The 22,106-nt window shown below is 41.2% G+C and overlaps 1 protein-coding gene across 2 annotated transcripts in view; it reads left to right on the plus strand.

The window, feature by feature from the left end:
- The first annotated feature begins 1,726 nt into the window (after nucleotides 1–1,726).
- Nucleotides 1,727–22,106, plus strand: part of Inpp5f (inositol polyphosphate-5-phosphatase F) — a 92,204-nt gene continuing 71,824 nt past the window's right edge. The window contains exon 1 of one of the 2 annotated variants that reach the window (XM_051193132.1): nucleotides 1,727–1,987. In XM_051193132.1, coding sequence (XP_051049089.1) covers nucleotides 1,891–1,987 — 97 coding nt within the window. In that variant the 5' untranslated portion in view covers nucleotides 1,727–1,890. The remainder of the gene's footprint in view (nucleotides 1,988–22,106) is intronic. The other variant, XM_051193131.1, reaches the window with a different exon arrangement.

Below are 22,106 nucleotides of genomic sequence, written 5' to 3' on the forward strand. Positions count from 1 at the left end.
TTATGTTGTGTTGTCTGGGGTAGCCCATCAGGCACTGAACTTATGGGAAAAGATCCCAGGACATCTTATTGTCATGAGACCTTTGTTGGTCTGTGGAAATTCAACAATGATATCAGTGTGGGGTTTGCAATAATTAGTAATGAGAGCTCCTTCCTGTTTCATCTGAGCAAAAGGTTAAAAATATTACATCCCTTGTAGTAATTTAAGCTTTTATATATATATATATATATATATATATATGTGTGTGTGTGTGTGTGTGTGTGTGTGTGTGTGTGTGCTGGTACACCACGTGCATACAGGGCCTAGAGGTCGCAGAGAGGTCAGAAGAGGTGTCCAATCACAGATGGCTGCCCTGAGAGTATTAGAAACTGAACCCAGGCCTCTGCAAAAGCAGCTAGTACTCTTGACCTCTCTCCCCCAGTCGTCTCTCCAGCCCCTTTAGTCTCTTTTTAAAAGATTTTTTTTTTTTAAGGCATTAAAGAAGACAGGAGAGGAAGGAGACTCACTGATAGCCCACTACTGGGAGCCTCAGAATGTAATTTAAGGTCACAAATTCAACCAGTAGTTGTTACTAAAATCTTCCCAAGATCACATAAGACAGACCTGAAGATGGTTCCCAAGACCGGAAGATGGATCTAGAACTGGAAGTCTTTCCCCCAAATCCTTTCTAATTAAGATGGCCACCTGGTCATTTTACTGTCTCCGATCAATGTCTCTTATTTTCACTTCTTGAACTGACTTTTTGTAGTTAAGCTTCTCAGACTGTCTTGTACGTTTCCTCACCAGTCCTGTTAACTCTGGTGTATTTTATGTTGATAGATATATCACCACTGATATGCATTTACGAAATGATTGTTGGTGTCCAGGATCTAATAGGAATCGTCAAAACAGAAGGGGCCTCTGCTCAGCCGACAGCCCACTTGGGATGGAGTCCAGGAGCCAGCCTGTTGGGTTGTACTTCTGAGCTTGGTTTTTGTCTATGCTCATCCTAGGAGGAAATGTACCTAGGGACAGGAATGTCAGGTGGATTCGGGCACTTGTCCAGGCTTTTCTAGGAGCTAATGGTAGGAAGGAAGGTTTGCACATCAGGGGAAATTCCACAAATGGGCCTCTGGCCCAGAGGCTGCACAGATGGTGACCAGCCAGTTTAACCAGACTTAGTCTAGCCCAAGGTTTGCCTGAGGTCACATGTGTAGGATGAGGCTAGGACACAGGTGGGCCAGTGGGTGAGGTCAGGAGTGGAGGAGGGAGACTGAGAGAGAAGAGAGAAAACAGCGAGGGAGGAGGCAAGGCTGAACCATCAGCAGAGAGCTGAAAGAAGAAAGGCTTGAGTAGCAGACGGCGAGGGGGCGGGACCACATACCGTGGGCGGGACCAGGGCGGCCCAAGGCGCCTTTCGGAGACCTACAGAGGGAGGCGGAGTCGGCAGGGAAAGGAGCCCAAGGGGCGGAGCCTAGGGGGAACCCGATCCAAACTACGGGAGGTGGAGTCGGCGGGTCGGGGGAGGAGCCTGGGCAAGGGTGGTGCCTAGGGGAGGAGGGCGCAACTAAAGGAAGTGGAATTGCACGGCAAGGGGAGGAACCTGGGAGGAGGTGGAGTCTAGTGAAGCCAGGATGAACTGTAGGAGGTGGAGCCTCAGGTTAGGGGGCGGGGCCTGAGTAGAGGAGCTGAGGGGGAAGGGGGAGAGGCCTCTAGGGCCGAGGCCGCCCCAGCCTGATCTCTGTCTGCGGGTCAGGCCCCGGGGTGCTTCCCCTCCCTACGCCTCCGGGCCTTGTGTCCCCGGCCTCTCCCCGAGGTCGCGGTGGAGGAGGACGCCTGCATCGCTCCCCGGCTGGCTGCTGCTGTGCCCGGGCCAGGGGACCACAGCCTCCCGGAGCTCGTGGGGCCGGCATGGAGCTCTTCCAAGCCAAGGACCACTACATCCTACAGCAGGGAGAACGCGCGCTGTGGTGCAGCCGGCGCGACGGCGGCCTGCAGCTCCGACCGGGTGAGGCGCGCGGCACCGGCTGGGTGGGGCGCGCGGGCCAGCTGGAGCGCGGGGGGCGCGGCCCGGCTCCCCTTACCCCCTCCCGAGCAGCGATCGGGAAGCTGGGCAGGACACTTGGAGATGTCAACACTGGTCCTGAGGGGGAGTGACCGCCGACCTCGCCTCAGTGCGGCGGGAAAGGCCGGCCACCCCCTTTAGTGTGCCTCCTCCAGTTTCTGGGGCCTGGGGAGTGGGGACGGGGTCCCTCATGAAGCCCCATGCAGGCCTCCACCTGCAGCATCTTCACACCGTCCAGCGCGGGAAGTTCTAGGTTCAAATTCCTTGTAGTTGAGTAGAACCCTTGGCGGGGCACTCCCTGTTGACATACTTTTTGTTGCTCCCGGTCTCTTACTAAAGAGAGGTTACCTCACAGCACTTGATCGAAAGCTCCGTGTAGAACTTGCCATTTTCGAGAAGAAATTGTGTTGGATGTCACTTGAACGGTGGGGAGAGGTCAAAGTCTCCAGTCATCATTTGCTTTAGGAAACTTTGTAGCTGGGTTAAGCACAGCACCTGTCCTCAGACAGCTGCCGTTTACTTATCTCTCTGGGGAGTCTGGGTAGCTTCTACTTAGTTGGCCATTGCTTTTTCTTAACCACTCAAGATCTTTTTACTTTAGGGAAAGTGAGAATGGAACTCTTGAAAGAGCCACCACACTGGAAGTTTACCTGAAATTCCTGGAGGGCATCTAGTATGACAGTTTCAAAGGAACTTTTCAGGTCATCTTATTACCACTTATGAGATGGCTTTCTAGGTCTTAGTCCCACTCACCACAGCAGCCTTAGGCAGGACCTTCTTTTTCAGATGAGGAGAGAGGTGTGAGGACTCAAACAGCGGAGTTGGAACACTCACACGGAAGGGCAGCTCTGTGACATCCCGAACACTTTTCGGCAGAATCTACTGTGTCCTCATGAGTTGCTCAGCTAAGGCGCTCTGCTAGAGTGGGGAATGAGAACTTTTTTTCTCCTCCTGAAATGTGGTTCTGGTTGTATTTTCTTGCCACTGTATTTTATTTCCTCTTTTCAGAATGGAGACACTACTATGTCCACAATAAGACTTTTGGTGACCTTTGGGACAGATTATATGGGTAGATTAATTTTGGCTAGTCTCTTGTTTTCTTCTTTACCCTAATTTGACTACTTTTCCTAGCCTGCCACCTGTGTGAGGTTTAGAGCTGGGAGAATTAGGCTGTAAAATTTCCAAGAGCCAATTCCTGGGCGCTGGAATGCATAAATGGATGGAACTTAAAGTCCTTATCAGGTCATTGGACAGGACAAAGTTTCCTGCATGTCATCAGTTTCCTCCACCAGAAAGCTTAACCCGGGCCTTTTTAAGAATACATCCATGTATTCAAAGCAAACTTAAAACTTTTCCCCATAATAAAGAGTTTGTTATAGCAGTTGCAATCAAACTTATCTTATTTTCTAGATACATAACCCATTATCCACAGATACCCACAGACATAGACCACAAATCTAGAGGAAGGCAGAGGCCATCATATTTCAGAATTAATAGGCTGTTGTGAGCATTGGATGTTCAAGTTAAGCACATGAGCATCCTTGTAGTTACTAAATAGTTTAAACTAAGCACAGCTATTTCAGTAATGGTATTTAATTGACTTGAATGCACTTCAGGTCTTTTTATCTGTACAGAGTTATTTCAAATTCTGTTTATTCTATTGAACATTTTTTTCCCTGTCACTTTTGCTGTTGTCTGAAGTGACAGCAGTTAAAATCTTTAGTTTTCCCCCTTGGTTAGTTAGCAACTGAACAGACTACTAGCCAAGTTTGTTTGTTTGTTTGTTTGTTTTACCACAGGTGGTATTATAGAACCAAACAGTGCTGAGAGAATTTCAATTAAAAAAAAAAGTGTGTGTGTGTGTGTGTGTGTGTGTGTGTGTGTATGTGTGTACTGAACAACCAGAAAGAGGAAGTTTTCTTTTCTTCTGTAGACATTAGAAAAATAAATGATAATGATGTTTAAGTTAAAAATGACCATTTTCGGAGCTTGGGATCCCTGTTACTCTCAGTCCCTCCCTGCCTAGTTCACTGTGTGAGACTTATATTCAAGGCCATCCGCCCTGTGCTAGCTTAGCCCTAATCAATGGGGCACTTATTGGTCATGTTTATTTTGTTTCTAGATGTTTTCTATACTTTGTACATACTGCATTTTTAATCCTCCCTTTCTACATTTGCCTGTGTCTTCTCCAGTGTACACTATTTCCTCAACACTAATAACCTTGTTGTTTGCAAAACAGAACATACTTTATGAGAGTTAGCCTGAATTAAATGTAACTTCACGTTTTCTCACATTTAAATCATAGCTATAAAAATAAGATGATTTCTTATGTTCATTTTAGGCCCTGTTTTGAGCCAACCCCCCCCCCCCCCATCCTGCTATGGTAGCCCAGGCTAGCCTGAAACTCACTGTGTTGCTGATCTCAAACTCATGATGCCTTTTGCCTCCTCCTGGGTTTTGGAATTATGGGTGTGGCCTATGATACCTAGCTGAGGGTCTCTCTTTATAAAGGCTTTATTTAGGCTGAGAGTGGTAGTGACCACCCCCAATCTCAGCACTCAGGAGGCAGAGGCAGGTGGAGCTCTATAAGTAACAGGCTAGCCTGGTCTACATATTGAGTTCCAGGACAGCCAAAGCTACATAACAGAGAGACTTTGTCTCAAAAAACACAAAATGTATGTAATTAGGTGGAAAATCTTTGTCCACTTTATTGAGAAATATGAGAACTTACACTTGTGATTTGGGTTTTGTGTGTGTGTGTGTGTGTGTGTGTGATAATATTCTTTATTTTTTTGACACATTAAATTTTTCCCAGCTAAAACATTGAGTATAAATATTTGTTTTTATTTTCCTAACAATAGTGAGTAGTCTGTATTTTTGTAGATCATTGTGTGTGTGTGTGTGTGTTTAAGATGTTTATCACTATTGCAAGTTAATGGCTACCAGAAAAAAAGTATTTAGGTTGTTTTAACTTCTCCCAGGAAAGTGGTGTGTAAATATTCAGCAATCTCCAGAGAGTTTAATGTCTGACAGTAAGAGTTATACTTTAATCGAAAGGAGACCAGGAGGAGGAGAAGACGGGTTGAAAGGGGGGAGGGTAATGGGACACATGAGATGGTAAAGTAGAAAAGAGATGCTGTGGAAGTGGAAGAGTACAAGGGAACACAGGGGTATGGGGGTGAGGGAGGAGGGGAGTCAACAGAAACACGCTTTGCTTGAAAATGCTGTTAAAAAACCCCACAAAAATCTCATACTCCATATGTTAATTTTATTTGTATTTATTTGTATTGTAGTTAAAGAAATTAAAAAATAATATACAATACACTTTTAGAAATAGTTAGGCAGTCTTTTCCATTTAAAATTGCTTCTACTCTTTGGGCTTTGTGTGATGGGGCAGTGTTATGTAGTTTTATTTCTGTGTGTTACCCCATTCTGTTCTGAGACTGGGTGGCCATGAAAGATCACAAAGGAGCTGCTGTACACACAGCATTTATAGCATGCAGTCCACAGATAGCAAAATGGTACTTTAAATGATGAACAGTAGTGACATTTGCTTTTCTTTCCTTTGAGGGACCCTTAGCTATCAGAATTCACACCAAGTTTTCCTGCCTTTCTTACAGTTTTGACAATCCAATTGTATTTTCTTTTTAGAAAGAAGGGTCTTTTACACATTGCTTTGCACTTGTGCAGGTCAGAGGACAACTTGGCCCATTCTCTACTTCCAGTCTGTGGATCGTAGGGACCAAACTTAGGTTGTCAAGCTTAGTGGCAATCATTTTATCATTTTGCCAGCCTAAAATTATTTTTAACTGTCAAATGAAGTTAATTTTTAAAAAATGAGACATTATTATGAAATTGAAATCCACGTAGAATACTTACCTCTGGAAGACAATTGTGTATGTCTTTACATTTAGTTTATTTTCTGTTTCTTCACCCAATATGGATAACAACTCACAGTAGCAGCTTTTACTTGTTGAGCATCTTCGAGCCAGATGGTGTTCTGTCTCTCTGTAGTATTCCATTTTCTTCCCATAGCATAACTCTGGGGGATAATTTTGTTATTAGTCTTCTTTTACAAATAAGGAAGTTGAAGCATAGAGGAGTAATTTGTCCAACTTCTTGGAGAAAGAGGGAGAGCCAAGGCTTGCACTCCAGTGTATGGCTCCACAGCCATATTCTTCAGTACTGACAATATTGTTTTATAAACCTCTTTAAGCTAGGCATGGTGGTGGCAGTGCACACCTTTATCCCAGAACTGGGAGGCAGAGGCAGACAGATCTCTGTGAGTTCGAGGCCAGCCCGGTCTACAGAGTGAGTTCCAGAACAGCCAGTGATATACAGAGAAACCCTGACTTGAAAACAAAACAAAACAAACAAAACCCAAAGGCCTAAATAAATAAATAGTAAGTAAAAATAAGTCTCTCTACCTTGTTGACTACAAAGTTGTAAGATTTGTGTTTCATGGGCATCTAGAGCATTTTAATGCAACCTATTGGAGAATAAGAGGTCCCTCACATGTGAAGCCAGCACACTAAGGAAAGGTCAGTACAGGCTGCACAGGCTGGTGATGCGGGCTTCTCATTTGTTTTTGTCCCTAGGCTGCTTTGCCTCATTTACTGCAAAATTAGTTTATGTAGCTGTAAGGAACTCCACATGTTGTTGTGTGGTCGATTGACAAATAGTCTTTCCAGCCAGTGTCAGTTTTTCAGGGTTTTCTTCTTGGGTTTTTTGAGCATCTGTAGAAGAGGGGGATAGATCACGGGGTAGATCTTGATATGTACTGGATGGGAACTGTTTCCTCCAGTGATGAGCAACCTGAAACCTCTCTTAGTCTAGCTTTGCAAGAATCCTAGATCCAGTTTCAGGGCAACCTTTGAGAGCACACTGAGCAGAGAGAGAATGGAAGAGAGAGAGAACAAAAAATCTTTAAGGCAATCGACTTCAAAGATGGGAGGATTTTGTTTTTTTAAATCCCTGACTCCTAGATTCTTGTGTCCTGGCTGGATCCTACCAAAGGAGAGTAACATCAAGCCAGCACATTAGGAAGGAGTGGCATAGGGTGAGAAGGCTGAAGACTGACAGCCTTAGCTGACCTCAGTGTGGTTTTTCAGGAACCTGGCTGCCTTAGAGCTCTCCAAGGTGCCCAGCATCATGGGACCTCCCAGCTAGCACAGCTCTAGCATGCATGAAGAACATTTGTCTCCAGACCTCTGATATATGTTCCTCAGAAGGTCATCTGCCAGAGCTGTATTGAAATAATTGTCCCCTGTTCACCTTGTATGGTTTGAGCATCAAAAGGCTTGTTGGGAGGATTAAATAGAGGCTAGAAGGACCAAAGACTAGAACATTTTAGAGCATTGCCTTTGGTACTGCTTGTTTTTTATAGACATGTTTTTTTTTTTTTTTTTTTTTTTTTTTTTTTCCAGTCAAGGGGGACTCTATCTTACAAACCTGTGGAGTTCAGTAGATTTATTTTCTTTTAAAATGAAAATAAGGGGGACACATAAACATCTTACTTTTTCTCCCACCTGGTCCTTCTGCCAACATGGTTGCTCTTGTTAATTTTCTCCTTGTTCTTTATGATGCAGTAGGCTCATGTCTTTGCACACAGATACTAGACTATTGGAAGAATCAAAACAGTCAGCTGGACTATTGATTCAGAAGTTCTTGTTTTGGTGTGGTTTTATGGACATTTAGATGTATTAGGTCTTTACAAACTGCATTGCTATCTCTGTGTTCAGATGTTTTAAAACATAACTCTAAAGTCTAGCTTTGCATATACAAGTTTGAGAGGTGGCAGTGACATCACAGAGTTTTGAGAAGTCCTGATTTGTTAGCTGATCTAAGTTACAGTCACCGGGTATCAGCTGGCCATAAGTGAGCTGAGAACTTGAATCAAAGTCTTCCTCAAAATTGGGGGGAATGTTGTTATTTCTGTCTGGTGGTGATATATAAGTAGTAATGTATACATTGTGTCACAAGTGAGGCTACACATTAAGTATTCAAGCATTATAGTACTCAGACACACTGTCAGTGTCTTAAGCCAGTTAGTTGTGTGTTCTGTAGGATGGCTCATTCATTACAAAAGAAAACATTCCAGTCATGCTTTCTTTGATAAAGCTAATTGAGAAATGTAGGTGAATTTTAGGTCAGTTCTCACATGCCCTAAATGTAGAATTTGGGAGGTGGAAGCAGGAATCTTAGAAGTTCAGGATCATCTTCAGCTTCATGAAACCCATCTAAAACACCGAGACACCCAGTGGAGGGCAGTATGATCAAGATACATTTTACTAAACTCAAAAAATTAACAATTATAGCCAGGTGGTGGTGGCACAGGCCATTAATTCCAGCACTTGGGAGGCAGAAGCAGGCGGATCTGTGTGAGTTTAGTAGTAATATACATCATATACTAATTTGTTTAAGAAATTTCGTTCTTTTCAAACAGTTTTCCCTTCCTTTTAAGTAATACTCAGATTTAAATTTCATAATTTATGTAATATTAATATAGCTCATTTAGACAGTTAAAGCATCTAACATAAGGTTTTTTTTTTTTTTTTTTTTTTTTTTTTTTTGTGAGTTAAGATTCCTGAGGTTTCACATCATTAAACATTGCTTTTATGCCAGATACAAACATTCCTCACCCTACTATGAGCTCAGGGAACCTATCTTTGTCCAGGGAGGCCGTGGTGGGCACACTAGGAGTTTCTAAGGATGAAGGTGTGCTAGCCTGCCTCCTCAGACTCATTTCTAGAGCTGTGGCATTTTCCTAACTTTCAAGTACTCTCATTTCCTGAAGAAGTGCCCTCTCATTTAATTCAGCATTGCATTTCTTTTGTCTTTTGCATTACATTGTGAGGTCGTTTAGTCTTTTAGAATAAAATATTGATGGGGGCTGGAGGGCTGGAGATGTATGTTGCTCAGTTGGCAGAATTTGTACCTAGCATGTACAAAACCCTGGGTTCTATCCTCAGTACTTCATAAAACCTGGTGTAAAATGGTGGTGCAAGCCCATAATCCATGGAGGCAGGAGGATCAGGAATTCAAACTCATCCTCTCTTATTATCTTAGTCATGGTTTCTATTGCTGTAAAGAGACACCATGACCACAGCAATTTTTTTTCCCCCCAGTATCACTGTGTCTCTGAATGACAGTATTTATTTAGATTCTTGAAAGGTCAGTGAAGTGTAAGACAAAAAAACAACAAATAAAAAGGGCCCTCCACACAAGAATTACCATTTTCCACTGTAAATTTTCCATGAGGTTCAGTATAACAATTTCCCTAGAAGGGTGGCTGCAGTAGTCTACACTGGGAGTTTCTACCATACACCCCTTCCTGTCAGGATATTTTATTTCTTCTTTAAAATTACTTCTTTATTGACTCTTTGGAAGTTTCACATCATGCACCCCAATTCTGTCGCCTTCTAGTCCCCCCTATCCTCCCCTCATCCCTGCCATGCCCCCACCCCCTACATAAGGAAGCAAGCGAACAAAAGCAAAACAAACAAACAAAAAACCAAAACAAAAAAACACAAAAACCACAATAGCAGAAAACTCTCTCTGTGTTTCCTTCTTTCCTGCTTCTCCAACACCTCTTCATTTGTCCTTGTGGCAATGGCAGCTTTAGTGTGGCACAGGGTATACCTCTTTGTCCTGTCAGGTTCACTGCCAAATGTTCATTGCAAGGAGTCACTGGTCTGGTTCAAGACCTCTGGGTTCTGGTACACCACTATCACTTGATCTCCGCCGGAACTCCTCTGGAATATTCTGGACTTGGGGCCGGCTTATAGTTTCAGAGGTGTAGTCAACTGTTGTCAGGCAGACATGGTGCTGGAGAAGGAGCTTAGAGTTCTACATCTTGATAGACAACCAGACATACTGGGTATAGCTTGAGCATATGAGACCTCAAAGCCTACAGTGACACACTTCCTCCAACAAGGGCACACATCCTAGTAATGCTAGGTCCTATGGGCCAAGCATTCAAACACATAAGTCTATGGGGGTCATACCTATTCAAAACTACCACAATTACCTAGGGAGTTTGAGTTAGTGTGGGTGACATGAAACCCTGTCTCAAATGAAACAAAAACAAGTATTGATTGGAGGCTGTCTACTCAGCATGTGCCAAAGTAAAAAGATGGATAACCCTGCTACCAGACTAGTGGGATATGTTACCCAGTGGAGAAGACACACAGGGGTTCTAGAGAGATACAAGCATAGAGCCTTAACACACAGTTACGTTCAAGATTTGAGCTGGGTCTGCTTTGAGATAGGGTGTTAGTTATGTGCCCTAGCTGTCCTTGAACTCTCTAGGTAACAGGATAACATTGGCTTTCTGATCCTCTTGTCTCCACCTTCCCAGTGCTAGGGTTAATGTAAAATTGAGTGCTGGTAACACTGTACCTGGCTCATTAATCTGAGTCCTGAGATTTGAAGTCTAAGGGTTCTTACCCCCTCCCATGTGGAAACCTGTTTCCTTCCTAATAAAATGGGAAGAAAGGTGTTCCTTCCTTGGTTTAACTCTGAAGTTCCTTCAGCTATAAATAGCCAGGATCATATCACCCTATAAAAGTGAAAAAGTCTTTTGAAGGCATCAACCTTGTGAGCTGTGGGATTTTAACTTATCAAAAATAATACCTTGTTTTTTTTTTTTTTTTTTTTTTTTTTTGTGTGTGTGATAGGTTCTCTTTCTGTAGCCCTGGCTGGCCTGGAACTCCCTATATAGACCAGACTGGTCTTTGCCTCACAGAGATCTGTTTCCCAAGGGCTGGGGTCAAAGGTGTGCACCACCATGTCCTGCTGAAATAACACTGTTTAGTATAATCCCTTCACTCTAGCAGAGTATCAAAGAGGGTGAGGGGCCTATAGGAGCGATAGGGTCTAACTGGCCAGACTGTGAGATGGCACTGCTTTCCCACCCACTCCTTGTTTTTGTCTTTTGAACTGGAAGCAGGTCTTCATCTGAGGCCAGGTGAAACAGTGAATCAAGACAATGATGGTGGGTTTGAAGGCACGGCTTCTTTTAGGGCCCACAGTAGTATACACTATACAAGAAATCCAAGAATAAGATACGAATGAGTACATTAGTTTTAAATAAATTTTTCAGGAAAGGAGGTGCAATTATTTAAAAACAAGCTGAGAGAAAGGTTGCATCTATTTAATGTTAGAAGTGGAAGCTAGCTTTATGCATCTTTGCTAATAGTTCTCTATCTAAAATGAGGAAAGGGAAGTACATACCATTGTTCATCTGTGTTTTGATTTACTTCTCAGAGCCAGCCCTCCCTCCCTCCATCCAACGTACTATATAGCCAAGGGTAACTTTGACCTTTGATAACCTGTCTCCCCCTTGTTTGGTTTATTAGCACTGAGTATTGAACCCAGGGACTTGTGAGTGCTAGACAAACTAACTACCTGCTGACCCCTTTTTTTGGATTCATGTTTCAAAGCTTTGGAACCTTAGACTAGCTTTTGTGTCAACTCACCATATTAGGTGATATCTGTGCAATTTGATCTTTTCAATTTTCATGTATTACATGCCCCCATGTAATTCTAAACCTGCCTATATGTCAGAATCACCTGGTGGAATTTAAAATTATATCTATGCTGGGCCCCTACCTTGGCCAGTTAAGTGCATCTGTATGAGGTGAGCTCAGACATCAGTAGTTTATAAGGCGCCTAGATATTAATGAGCTGCCTGTGTTGATAGTCGTTGAGTTTAGTTTTACACTGGGAAATCACCAGCTGCTGAACTGAATTGGATGGATTCTTCAGCTTGCTGCCTGGTAGAGAAATAGTTACCATTGTGGAGGTGGAGGAAATGTGGATCAGACTCTGAACTTTAGGATGGTATCTGAATGAAGTTATTATTTAACCTGTTTTCCTGCCTCATTAAGTTCTGAAAATTAAAGCATGACATGTTAACAATTGGAGCTTTCAGTTCCTCACCCGAAGGTTCTTTTCTTCATCAGTTTGCTTTGGTTTGGTGATTGTCAGAGGAATAATAGCCTTTGTCTTTGGCAGGAAGTGAAACTGGGGTCTGATTAGATATGCATAAACTATCTGCCCCCTTTTAAAGACACAGATGGACCTTGCCTTTGAGCTGTGTAAAACCTATGGGCTCTTGGTTTGAGGGCGTGCCTTCACTCTGGGATCTTGGAATGAATGACTCATGCTCTCCACAGGCACACAGTGCTTAATCACTTGGTTTTTTTGTGTACCAGGAAGAGAAGGGCATATGAAAACAGAAGCTGTGTCTTACTGCCAGATGGACCTGGAATCAGTGGGAATTTGACTTCATGGGTCCAATAGCTGAACTCATTTCAGTTACAGGATTTATCTGTATGTTAGTTTATTATTTTGCAAATTAAAATCTGGCATTATTTCTAAAACACTGTACTTGTGTAGTTTGTAAACAACTCTTCTTATGTAACTTTGATAGTATTGCCACTAGCTGAAGGACAGGTTAAAAAATGGTTGGAGCAGTTCAGTTACATGGGTGTTCTTTATAGAGGGATAGCATAAGGCACAGACACTTTCCCTGCCATTCTAATCCTTTCTGTTTCCAGAATAGCCATTAAAAATGTTGGCAATATCAACTTCTTAGTTGTTGCATATGTGCAGACCAATACCATCTACTCACATTATACATTAGGCGTTGCTAATGCCAACTTATTTTCTTTCTTGAGTGAAGAATAAGATTATAATGTATTTCATGTTTACCTGATATCTACACATGTATGCATATATTTTCACACACATACATTTTGTTCATTGCGTACTGTACTAAACAACAAATTCCAGCAGCTCCAAAAATCCATGGATCTTCCATTCCCTGGCCAGTTACAACAGAGTCTGTTCACTGTTGCCTTGGTTTCAGAAGTTGGTTACACTGCACTTGGTTATTTTTTGCTTAGAGTTTTTAGCTTAGTCTTGATCACACCTCATCATCAATTTTATATATATATATATATATATATATATATATATATATATATATGTATACACACACACACACACATATATATATATATATATTTTAATAAGCCAGTGCTTTTTTTTTTCTTTTCTTTTTTCTATTTTTTAGGGAAAAAAAAAACAAAAAACAAACAAACAAACAAAAAAACCTCACCAGGTAGCCCTGGCTAGCCTATAATTCTCAGAGGTCCTGTTACCTCCACCTCTCATGTGCTGAGATTAAAGATGTGCACCTCCTTGCCTTACTTAATTCATTTATAAATTTATTACTGATTTTGAAGGTTTACTTGTTATTTTATGTGTATGAGTGTTTTGCCTGCATGTATGTCTGTGTTCCATTTACATGTCTGGTGCCCTTGGAAGCCAGAAGAGATTGCCTGATTTCCTGGAACTGGAGTTAAGTATGGTTGTAAGTTGCTATATGGATGTTAGGAATCTATGCATTTTTTAAAGTGCCAGTATAGCAAAGATTGGTATTTTGGCTTGTCTTTAAACATAATAAAATCTTGGGCTGGGGTTGTGATTCAGCCTAGCATTATGATCCTGGGTTTGATCTCTAGCACCATGCAAAACAAACACCCTTAAAATGTTAGTCTTGTTATTGTAGAAATAATCCATCTTTTTTTTTTTTTTTTTTGAGAAATTCATTCCTATCCTTTGTGTCTTTTTTATTTATTCATTTAGTTGAGTAACTGTTGATTCTTAGGTATCAAGCTCTTCTCCAGGTCACAGGTTCACACTAGCAGACAAAATAGGATTTGGGATTCAATAGCCTTTTATTTGGTTAGTTGAAAGTATTTACATTTATTGCAACTATTAATATGCTATTTCTGTCTTTTATGTACCCTTTAAGTATATTGTGTTCTTTTCCCTGTCTGGTGTTTTCTCTGTCTTTCATTGGGTAACTCAGATTATGTCAAGTATCTTTCTGTTACTGACTAAAAGCGACACTTGGGGGCTGTTGAGGAGGCTGTTGGGTAAAGGTGCTTGTTGCCAAGACGGATGACCTAATTTTCATCCTTGGAGTGATAAGAAACAACTGATTCCTGCAAGTCATCCTCTGACCTCCATACCAGGTTTTTCTTTTTGTTTGTTTTTTGAGACAGGGTTTCTCTGCGTAGCCCTGGCTGTCCTAAAATTCACTCTGTAGACCAGGCTAGCCTTGAAATCTGCCTGCCTCTGCCTCCAAGTGCAGGGAGTAATGGTCTGAGCCACAATGCCTGATCCCCACATCAGATTTTTTAAAGTATGTTTAAAATATTACGCATCTCACCGGGCGTTGGTGGCACACACCTTTAATCCCAGCACTCAGGAAGCAGGGGCAGGCGAATCTCTCTGAGTTAGAGACCAGCCTGGTCTACAAGAGCTAGTTCCAGGTCAGGCTCCAAAGCCACAGAGTAACCCTGTCTCAAAAAACAAAGAAATTACACATTCTAAGGTCAAATATGGCAGGAGAGTAGGCCAGTTGGAGCTACAGAGTAAAACCCTAGGCTGAGAGTGTATTCTAGTGGTAGAGTGTTTGCCTAATGTGCTCAAGGCCCAGGCTTTATCCCCCAGTACCCACTTAAAACAAACAATCCACCATCCAGGTGTGCACACCTTCAGTTCCGGCACTCAGCACACAGGTGAGGCCAGCCTAGTGAGACCCTATCTCAAAAATGAAACAAAACAAACAACTCCTGCAGATTCCATTCACATTCCTTCGTGGTTTTATCAAACTTGGAACCCAGTATTTATTTTGATGTATGTAATTAACATCACCAATCTCCATGCCTTTTCCTTACATAGCTTTCCCTCCTTTTCTAGGCTTCTAGATGCTTCCTTGCCCCCATGGAGGACAGAGAGAGCACACTTAGTTTGCAGTTTGGATTCTAGCTGGCTTGCCGAGACAAGACTGGATGTGAACCATAGCTCATTTGAACCATAGCTCAATGTTTTGTATCCCAAGGAAGTAGAATTCTGGATAAATTTAGGCATTATGATATCTCCACAAAATATCACCGTAAGAAGGCTTTAGGAATTATGGCCTTACCCTAAGATTTAAAAGTATAAAAGTTAAAACATTTTTTTCTTTTATAGTTCTTTTGTTGTAGTTGTTTTTAGACAGGATCTTGCCATGTAGTCCTGGAATTCACAGTATGGACCAGAGATTGGCGTTAAACTTGTGGGGAGCCTCTTGTCTCTGCCTCCCAAGTGCTAAGATTACAGATGTGTGCCTCCCCTCTACCCGCTTTTTAAAAAGCCTTTTATAGGTCCATAAAATAAAAATGTACAGGCAAATTATTGAGCTGTGAAATCCCAGAGTCTTAAATATGTATACAGTTCCCAACTTGAGCTGAAAGTTATAGGCAATATCATGTGACAGACCCTTGAGTGCTTTTACATAATTCATTTAATCCTCATGGAGACCTTATAAGTAGGATAGAATTACATTCAAAATAAAACAAACAACACACAAACCAAAAAACAAAGCGAAGCTGAAAGGTGCTCCGAGGCTGAGGTAGAGCTAGGATTCTTTGCTTGGAATATGTTACGTCAAGTAAGCTGTAACCATGCCACATCCATATCTCTTGACTCTGTCCAGCTTTCAAGTGTTAGAGTCAGCTCCGAGTCACCTTGGTACCTCTATCTCTGATTTCAAGCTTGCTCTCTTGTGTGTCTTCTTGTCCTAGCATTCTGTCTCAACTGCAAATCTCATCTGCTTGGAGGACAACACTCCCGAATTTACTCCTGCCAGCTGTCCTCTTGGCTTGATTGCTGTGCTCTTACTGCTCTCTGCTTTCTACCTTCTGGCCCAACAGTTCTTAAAGTGTTTTAGTCTTCTGTGCATTCAATACATTCAGTATCTGTTAATTGTTAATAAATGTGTTGGACCCTAGCATTCCATGCTACCAAAACATAAAAGAGTTAATCTAGTTAGGCTGGTCAATCACAGGGACCAGCAGTAAGAAGTAGGCCCACCGTAGGCTATGCTAAAGAGACGGCTGAATAACTTTTCCTTCCCAGATCCACCAGAAATAGTGCAGGCCCTACAAGCTCCAGTGAGCTTCTGCTGGGTCTGCTCATCTGTCTCTGAAGGAGGCGACTTTCCCTTTCCTTTTTTCCTTCTTTCAGATGCTGGCCAGAACCCAGACTGGTTCTCCAGTCTTCCCTACTTTCTCTAAAGCCTCCTCCCTTGCAGTTGACCTCCATGCTGGTTAACTCAAATCACATGGCTTTTTTCCCTCTCCATTTTCCTGTCAGGTAGCTGCTGGGATTAGCAACTTGTCTGCCCTGGGAGTTTTGTTTTTAAAACAATCTTCCTTGAATAAACTTTGGCTTTGCTGGGCGAGGTATGTGGAGAAGTATAGTGGTCATCTGATATGGAGAGGAGAGAATCAGTAGGTCTTGATGAGAAACAAAGGCATTCTGCATATCTTGTTGATTTTGGATTGGGCAGCTGGAATGATGATAGTGAGCTCACACCCCATGAAAATATGAGAGTATTTGGTATTTGGTAATGGGGTATTTGGTAAGAAGACCTGTGGTGTTGGAGATATGTTAAAGTTTCCTTGGACGGAGAATGGGAAACTGTTCTGATATTAACCAGCTGGGTGATGGTGGCAGTTACTTTACCTGTCAGCCTTGATGGTTAGATCTGATATAGACCACATGAATTCAGTTTCTGTCAGGTTAAATGGTGAACCTTTCCAATGTGGTTACTTGAATATTATCTGACCGCAGTTCACGTCTTTCCATTTTGAGGTGTCCTGACTAGATCAGAACCTACTGTGCCATGAATGTACTGGGAACACAAAACTGAACCTGAAAAGGTCCCAGCGAGCTTCCTGTTTTTCATGAGTTTCTGTGCAGTCAAGGAGTTAGTCAATAATTAGATACACTAAAACAAAGCAAGGTGCTGAGATAGAAATGTGTTACGCAAAGTATGACTGATTCTTAGGGTGGGAGAGGTGAGGAATGTGTCTTGAAGACCAGTGACCTTCATTCTGAGTCTAGAATGAAGAAGGGACAGGAGAGCGTAGGGAGCAGCATTCCAGACCCAGACTGAAAGAGGGTGGCCTCAGGCCTGGATGCCCAGTGAAAAGGCAGAGAAGGACAGGCAGGGATAGCTCACACAGGGCTTCAAAGTCTTCTATTTATTTATTTATTTATTTATTTATTTATTTATTTATTTATTTATTTATTTATTTATTTGAGGCAGGGTCTCTTGATGTAGCCCTGGCTGTCCTGGAATTCATTATGTAGATCAAGCTGGCCTGGGAACTCACAGAGATCTCCCCACCTCTGCCTCCCAAATCCTGGGAATAAAGGCGTGTGCCACTATCCCTATATCTCCCTCCACCCTTCACCCATGTGCTTAAAAGTTTTTCTAAGGAATTTGGACTTTGTTTCCAAGGATGGGATGTGTAGAAGTAATATGATTGGATTAGCAATGTTCGTATTTATCCTTTTAATGCCTAATGTGTTTCTTTCACATTAATGTTAAACTAGGCAAACAATCTATTTGATGTAAAAGTGGTACATTTTGATAAACAGAAGTTTACTGGGAAGAGAGAATAACCCCAAATCTCTATATATCTGCTCATCTCAAAAATATAAAGCAGTGAGGCTGTAGAGATGGCTCAGCAGTTAAGAGCACTTGCTATTCTTGCAGAGGACCTGAGTTTGGCTTACAGCACCTTTGTGGATGATCACAACTGTTTATAACTTCAGTTTCAAGGAGTTGGACTCCCTCTTCAGACCTCTGTGGGTACCAGGCACACATGTGGTAAACATACATTCATACTAATAAAATGAGATAAATAAAGCTTTAAATATCATATACAGCAAGAAATATGAAGGTACAAGTATATAAAGCAAGGGATTAAAAAGAGATCTCAATAATTAACTGGTCAAAATGTTTAGCAAATACATAGATTTGAGCAAAATATCAGCTTCCAAGACTGATAGGGACCCTTCATGCAAAAGCATTAAATGTTTTCAGTTTTGAGGTACATGGCAAAAAGTACTTTCTTTAATTCTCCCAAATAACTCTTATAATTTTTCAATTAAAGTATAATTACAACATTTTCTTCCCATGTACCATGTAACTCCCTTGTTCTCCCTTGAAATAATGGCCTCTTTTTCTTTGTTTTGTTGTTGTTTTGTGTATGTCTCTGTTCTTTTGTTTCTGAAATCCCTTCTTAAGCATTTGTTAAAGTTTTAAGTGGAAGTTCTTAGTACCCATGTTGCAGGCGCCATTTTGTTACAAGCAATTTTTCTGCCAGCCTGGCCCCACGGCTTATGCAGCAAGCACTTGAGCCCACTAAGCCATCCCAACCTTCTCTTCATTCTTTAAAGCATTGTTTTAGATTATTTATTTTCAGTGTATGAGTACCTTGCCCGCATGTCTGAATATGCATCACATGTATGTCTGGTGTCTGCAGGAGTCAGAAGAATGCATCAAGTCCCTTGGAACTCTCTTTACAGATGGTTGACAACCATCATGTAGATACTGGGAAACTACGAGGTACAAGGTGGCTCACAACAAGTCTACTGCCAACCCACTTCCCAAGAGCATATGTCATTTCAAGTCATAATTTTGCAGTAACTTGCTGGTTTCCCTGCTCCCAGCCTCTGTCCATGAAGCTGTATTTCTGGCACATGCTTTCTTGAATGACTTCACCAAGTCATGGTGTGAACAGTATTTTTCACTGTGGACTTAAAACATTTGAAATCACTATTTAACTTTTGGGTGAGCATTCATTATGTCAACTGAGATAAAAACATGGCTGTAATATTTTTTTTTTCACTTATGCCATTATGTGCCTGCAATAGATTCCAAGAAGTGGTTTACTTAAGTCACTCTTTAGCTGGCCTCAGTTTACTCCCAGTCCTACTCACATTTCTACTAAACCCACTGATCTTATGTTACCTAAATATTACTCTGTTGTTTTAAATTTATTTATGTGTTGTTTGTGTCTCTGTGTGTGTGCACTTGTGTGTGTGGGTGTGGGTTGAAGGGGGTTGAAGTGTACTTCTCTTTCTTGGTTGACCTATTCCATTGAGTCTTGGTCTCTCCCTGAATGGGGTGGGGCAGGGAGGGCTGTGTTTCTTAGCTAGGCTGGGAGCTAACAAACCCTATAGATTCTTCCATCTCCACCTCCACCCCAAACACCTGCCTTGTTTGTTATGTGGGTCTTGGAATCTAAACTGTAGACCTCATTTTGAGCAGCAAGCACTCTTAACCACCTAGCCATCTCCCCTGCCCCTGTTTGAATCTATTCTACCTCTGAATGATAATACCCCGCCCTGCTTCTTTATTTTTGTATCTTCTGAGCCCTATTCCTTGCAAGTATTTGATATATATTTCTTCCTTAATTCTCCAAACATTGGTAACCACGCTTTAGACTAAATCTCTAGTTATCTGGCCTTGAGGGTGAAGAGTAACCCTCAGACCAAGTCTTTTGTTATTTAGATAAGACATCCACACTGAGATCAAACATCCTACAGTAACCATGCCTTAGACCTTTAGGTCTTATGACTTTAACCTTGGGAGAATAAGGATACTTTTGAACTCTCTGACTTAAGCCAAGATGAAATGAAGCCATTTTTTATGGGCCCCAATATATAGTTGATTTCTGGGGGTCTTTATTACTCCTTTCTGTTTATTAAGCATATCTTACAGTGTAATTAGGTCTTTCCATAACTTCTTGTCCTGTAGGATTTTGTGGTATACCTGTGATATGCTTTGTGTTGTAATATGCAAAAAAGTTTTATACTAGAGACATATGCTGGAACATTATCAGTCTTAGTTTGTATGGGTATTCCCATAATGGCCATAACTTCTAATAAATGTGTAAACAAAAGTCAGCCTTTTCAGAATGTCAATGCAATTGCCCATTGAAATCCTGAATATGTATCTATGGTATGGTGCACATACTTTAATTTTCTAAACTTTGCAAAATGAAACATATCCATATGCTAAACTTAATTTCTTTGAATACTCTTTGGGTTACTTCCTACAGGTAATAGAGTTTGGTTATACAAAGAACAAGTAGGACATTTTCTTTTAATTTCCTTGGCTTGTTGCCAAGTGATAGAAAAATCTTTCTTCAAACCTTTTGCTACTAATTAATATGGTGGGTTTTTTTTTTAATGAAATTCTAAGGCTTCTAGCACAGTTCCTACCAAAAGCTGATCAATTTCATCATTCATTACCTTGTGCTAGAGGGCCTGGTGGTAGATCTGTATGGGATCTGATATGTGTTATATACAAGGGATAATTTCTATTTCTGATTATTTCTTGTAAATGAATAAGTAACAAAGTTAATTCTGAATCATCTGGAATAAGTTCAGCAGTTTCAATATGTTAACCAACCCTTTCTGCATATTGAGAGTCAGTAACTATATTAAGAGGTTCTGGAAAATCTAATAATACCATGAGAATAGCATGTAATTCTGACTTTTGAGCAGAATCATAAGGGCTTTGAGCCACTTTACTTATATTTCCCGTTTTATAATCTGCCTTTCCTGATTATTTCCATCAGTATAGAGTGCAGGAGCTCTAGAAAGTGGTGTTCCCTGTACAGTGTGAGGAAGAATCCAGTAAGTTCTCTTTTTAAACTGAAGTCTCTTGTTTTGGGGATATTTGTTGCTAATCTCTCCCAAGAAGTTACTGTAAGTTCTTTGGCAATGCTCATTTTCTGCCCATAATGAGACAATTTCAGCATTAGTAAAAGGTCCCACAATTACTGTTGGGTCTATTCCTGTTAATTGATGAAGTCTCAATTTTCCTTTCAGAATCAAATCAGAAACCTTTTCTATATAGGTCTTTAATTTTTTTAAAAAAACTTGTTTGCATGGTAAAAATATTTATTCTATAATGTAATTTCTCCTCTATCAAAGCCAATTCTCTTTCTGTCTCAGCTGGTAATTTTTGGGAACTCTTTAAGTCCTTATCACCTTGTAAGGTTTGAAATAAACTACTTAGTTCTTGAGTAGTTAATCTGATTGTGGGTCATATTCAGTTAATGTTTCCCAGCAACTTTTGAAAATCATTAAGAGTTCATAATTAATCTCTCCTGACTTACACTTTTTGTGGTTGAATTTTCTATATACTTATCTTATATCCTAGATAATTAATGGAATCTCCTCTTAGTATTTTTTTCAGGTGTAATTTGTAATCCCCAACAAGGCAAAGTTTTCTTTATTTTGTCAAATATTTTTCTAAGGTATCTATCTGCATCTGAATCAGCTAGTAAGGTATCATCTATATAATGGTAAATTATAGATTGAGGAAACTGTTTATGAATTATTTCCAATGTCTGTTATACAAAATATTGACACAAGTTGGGGCTGTTTAACAGGCTGTTAAAATTTGCCGTGTGAAGGCAAATTTTTCTCTATCCTGTTCTTGCAAAGGTATAATAAAAAAGCAGTCTTTTCAATCAATCACTATAATAGACCATCCTTTAGATAATAACGAAGGAAAGGGAATTCCAGGTGAGAAAGAGTCCATTGCCTTATTGCTAGATTACCTTATCAGTAGCCTTTAGATCTGTTACCATTGTCCATTTTCCAGATCTCCTCTCCTCCCCTTCCTTCCCCTCCCCTCCCCTCCCCTCCCCTCCCCTCCCCTCCCCTCCCCTCCCTTCCCCTCCCCTCCCCTCCCCTCCCCTCCTTTCCTCTCCTCTCCTCTCCTCTCCTCTCCTCTCCTCTCCTCTCCTCTCCTCTCCTCCTTCTCTTTGAGACAGGGTTTCTTTGTGTAGACCTGGCTGTCCTGGAACTTGCTCTGTAGACCAGGCAGCCTCAAACTCACAGAGATCTACCTGCCTCTGCCTCATGAGTGCTGGGATAAAGGTATGTGCTACCACTGCCCAGCCAGATTTCTTTTTAATAACAAATATAGAATAAGTCCAAGGACTAGTTGATTCTTCAATATGTTGAACATTTAGCTGTTCCTATAACAACTGTTCTAGTGCCTGTAATTTTTCTGATGTCAAAGGCCTTTGTTCCACCCAGACAGGTTTTTCAGTTAACCATTTTAAAGGTAGAGTGTTGGTACCTTTGAAAGATCAATAGCTGTTGAAACTTGCTTATACACAACCCG

This window comes from Phodopus roborovskii, unplaced genomic scaffold (genome assembly GCF_943737965.1).
Source record: "Phodopus roborovskii unplaced genomic scaffold, PHOROB, whole genome shotgun sequence".
In the NCBI taxonomy this organism is placed as follows: domain Eukaryota; kingdom Metazoa; phylum Chordata; class Mammalia; order Rodentia; family Cricetidae; genus Phodopus; species Phodopus roborovskii.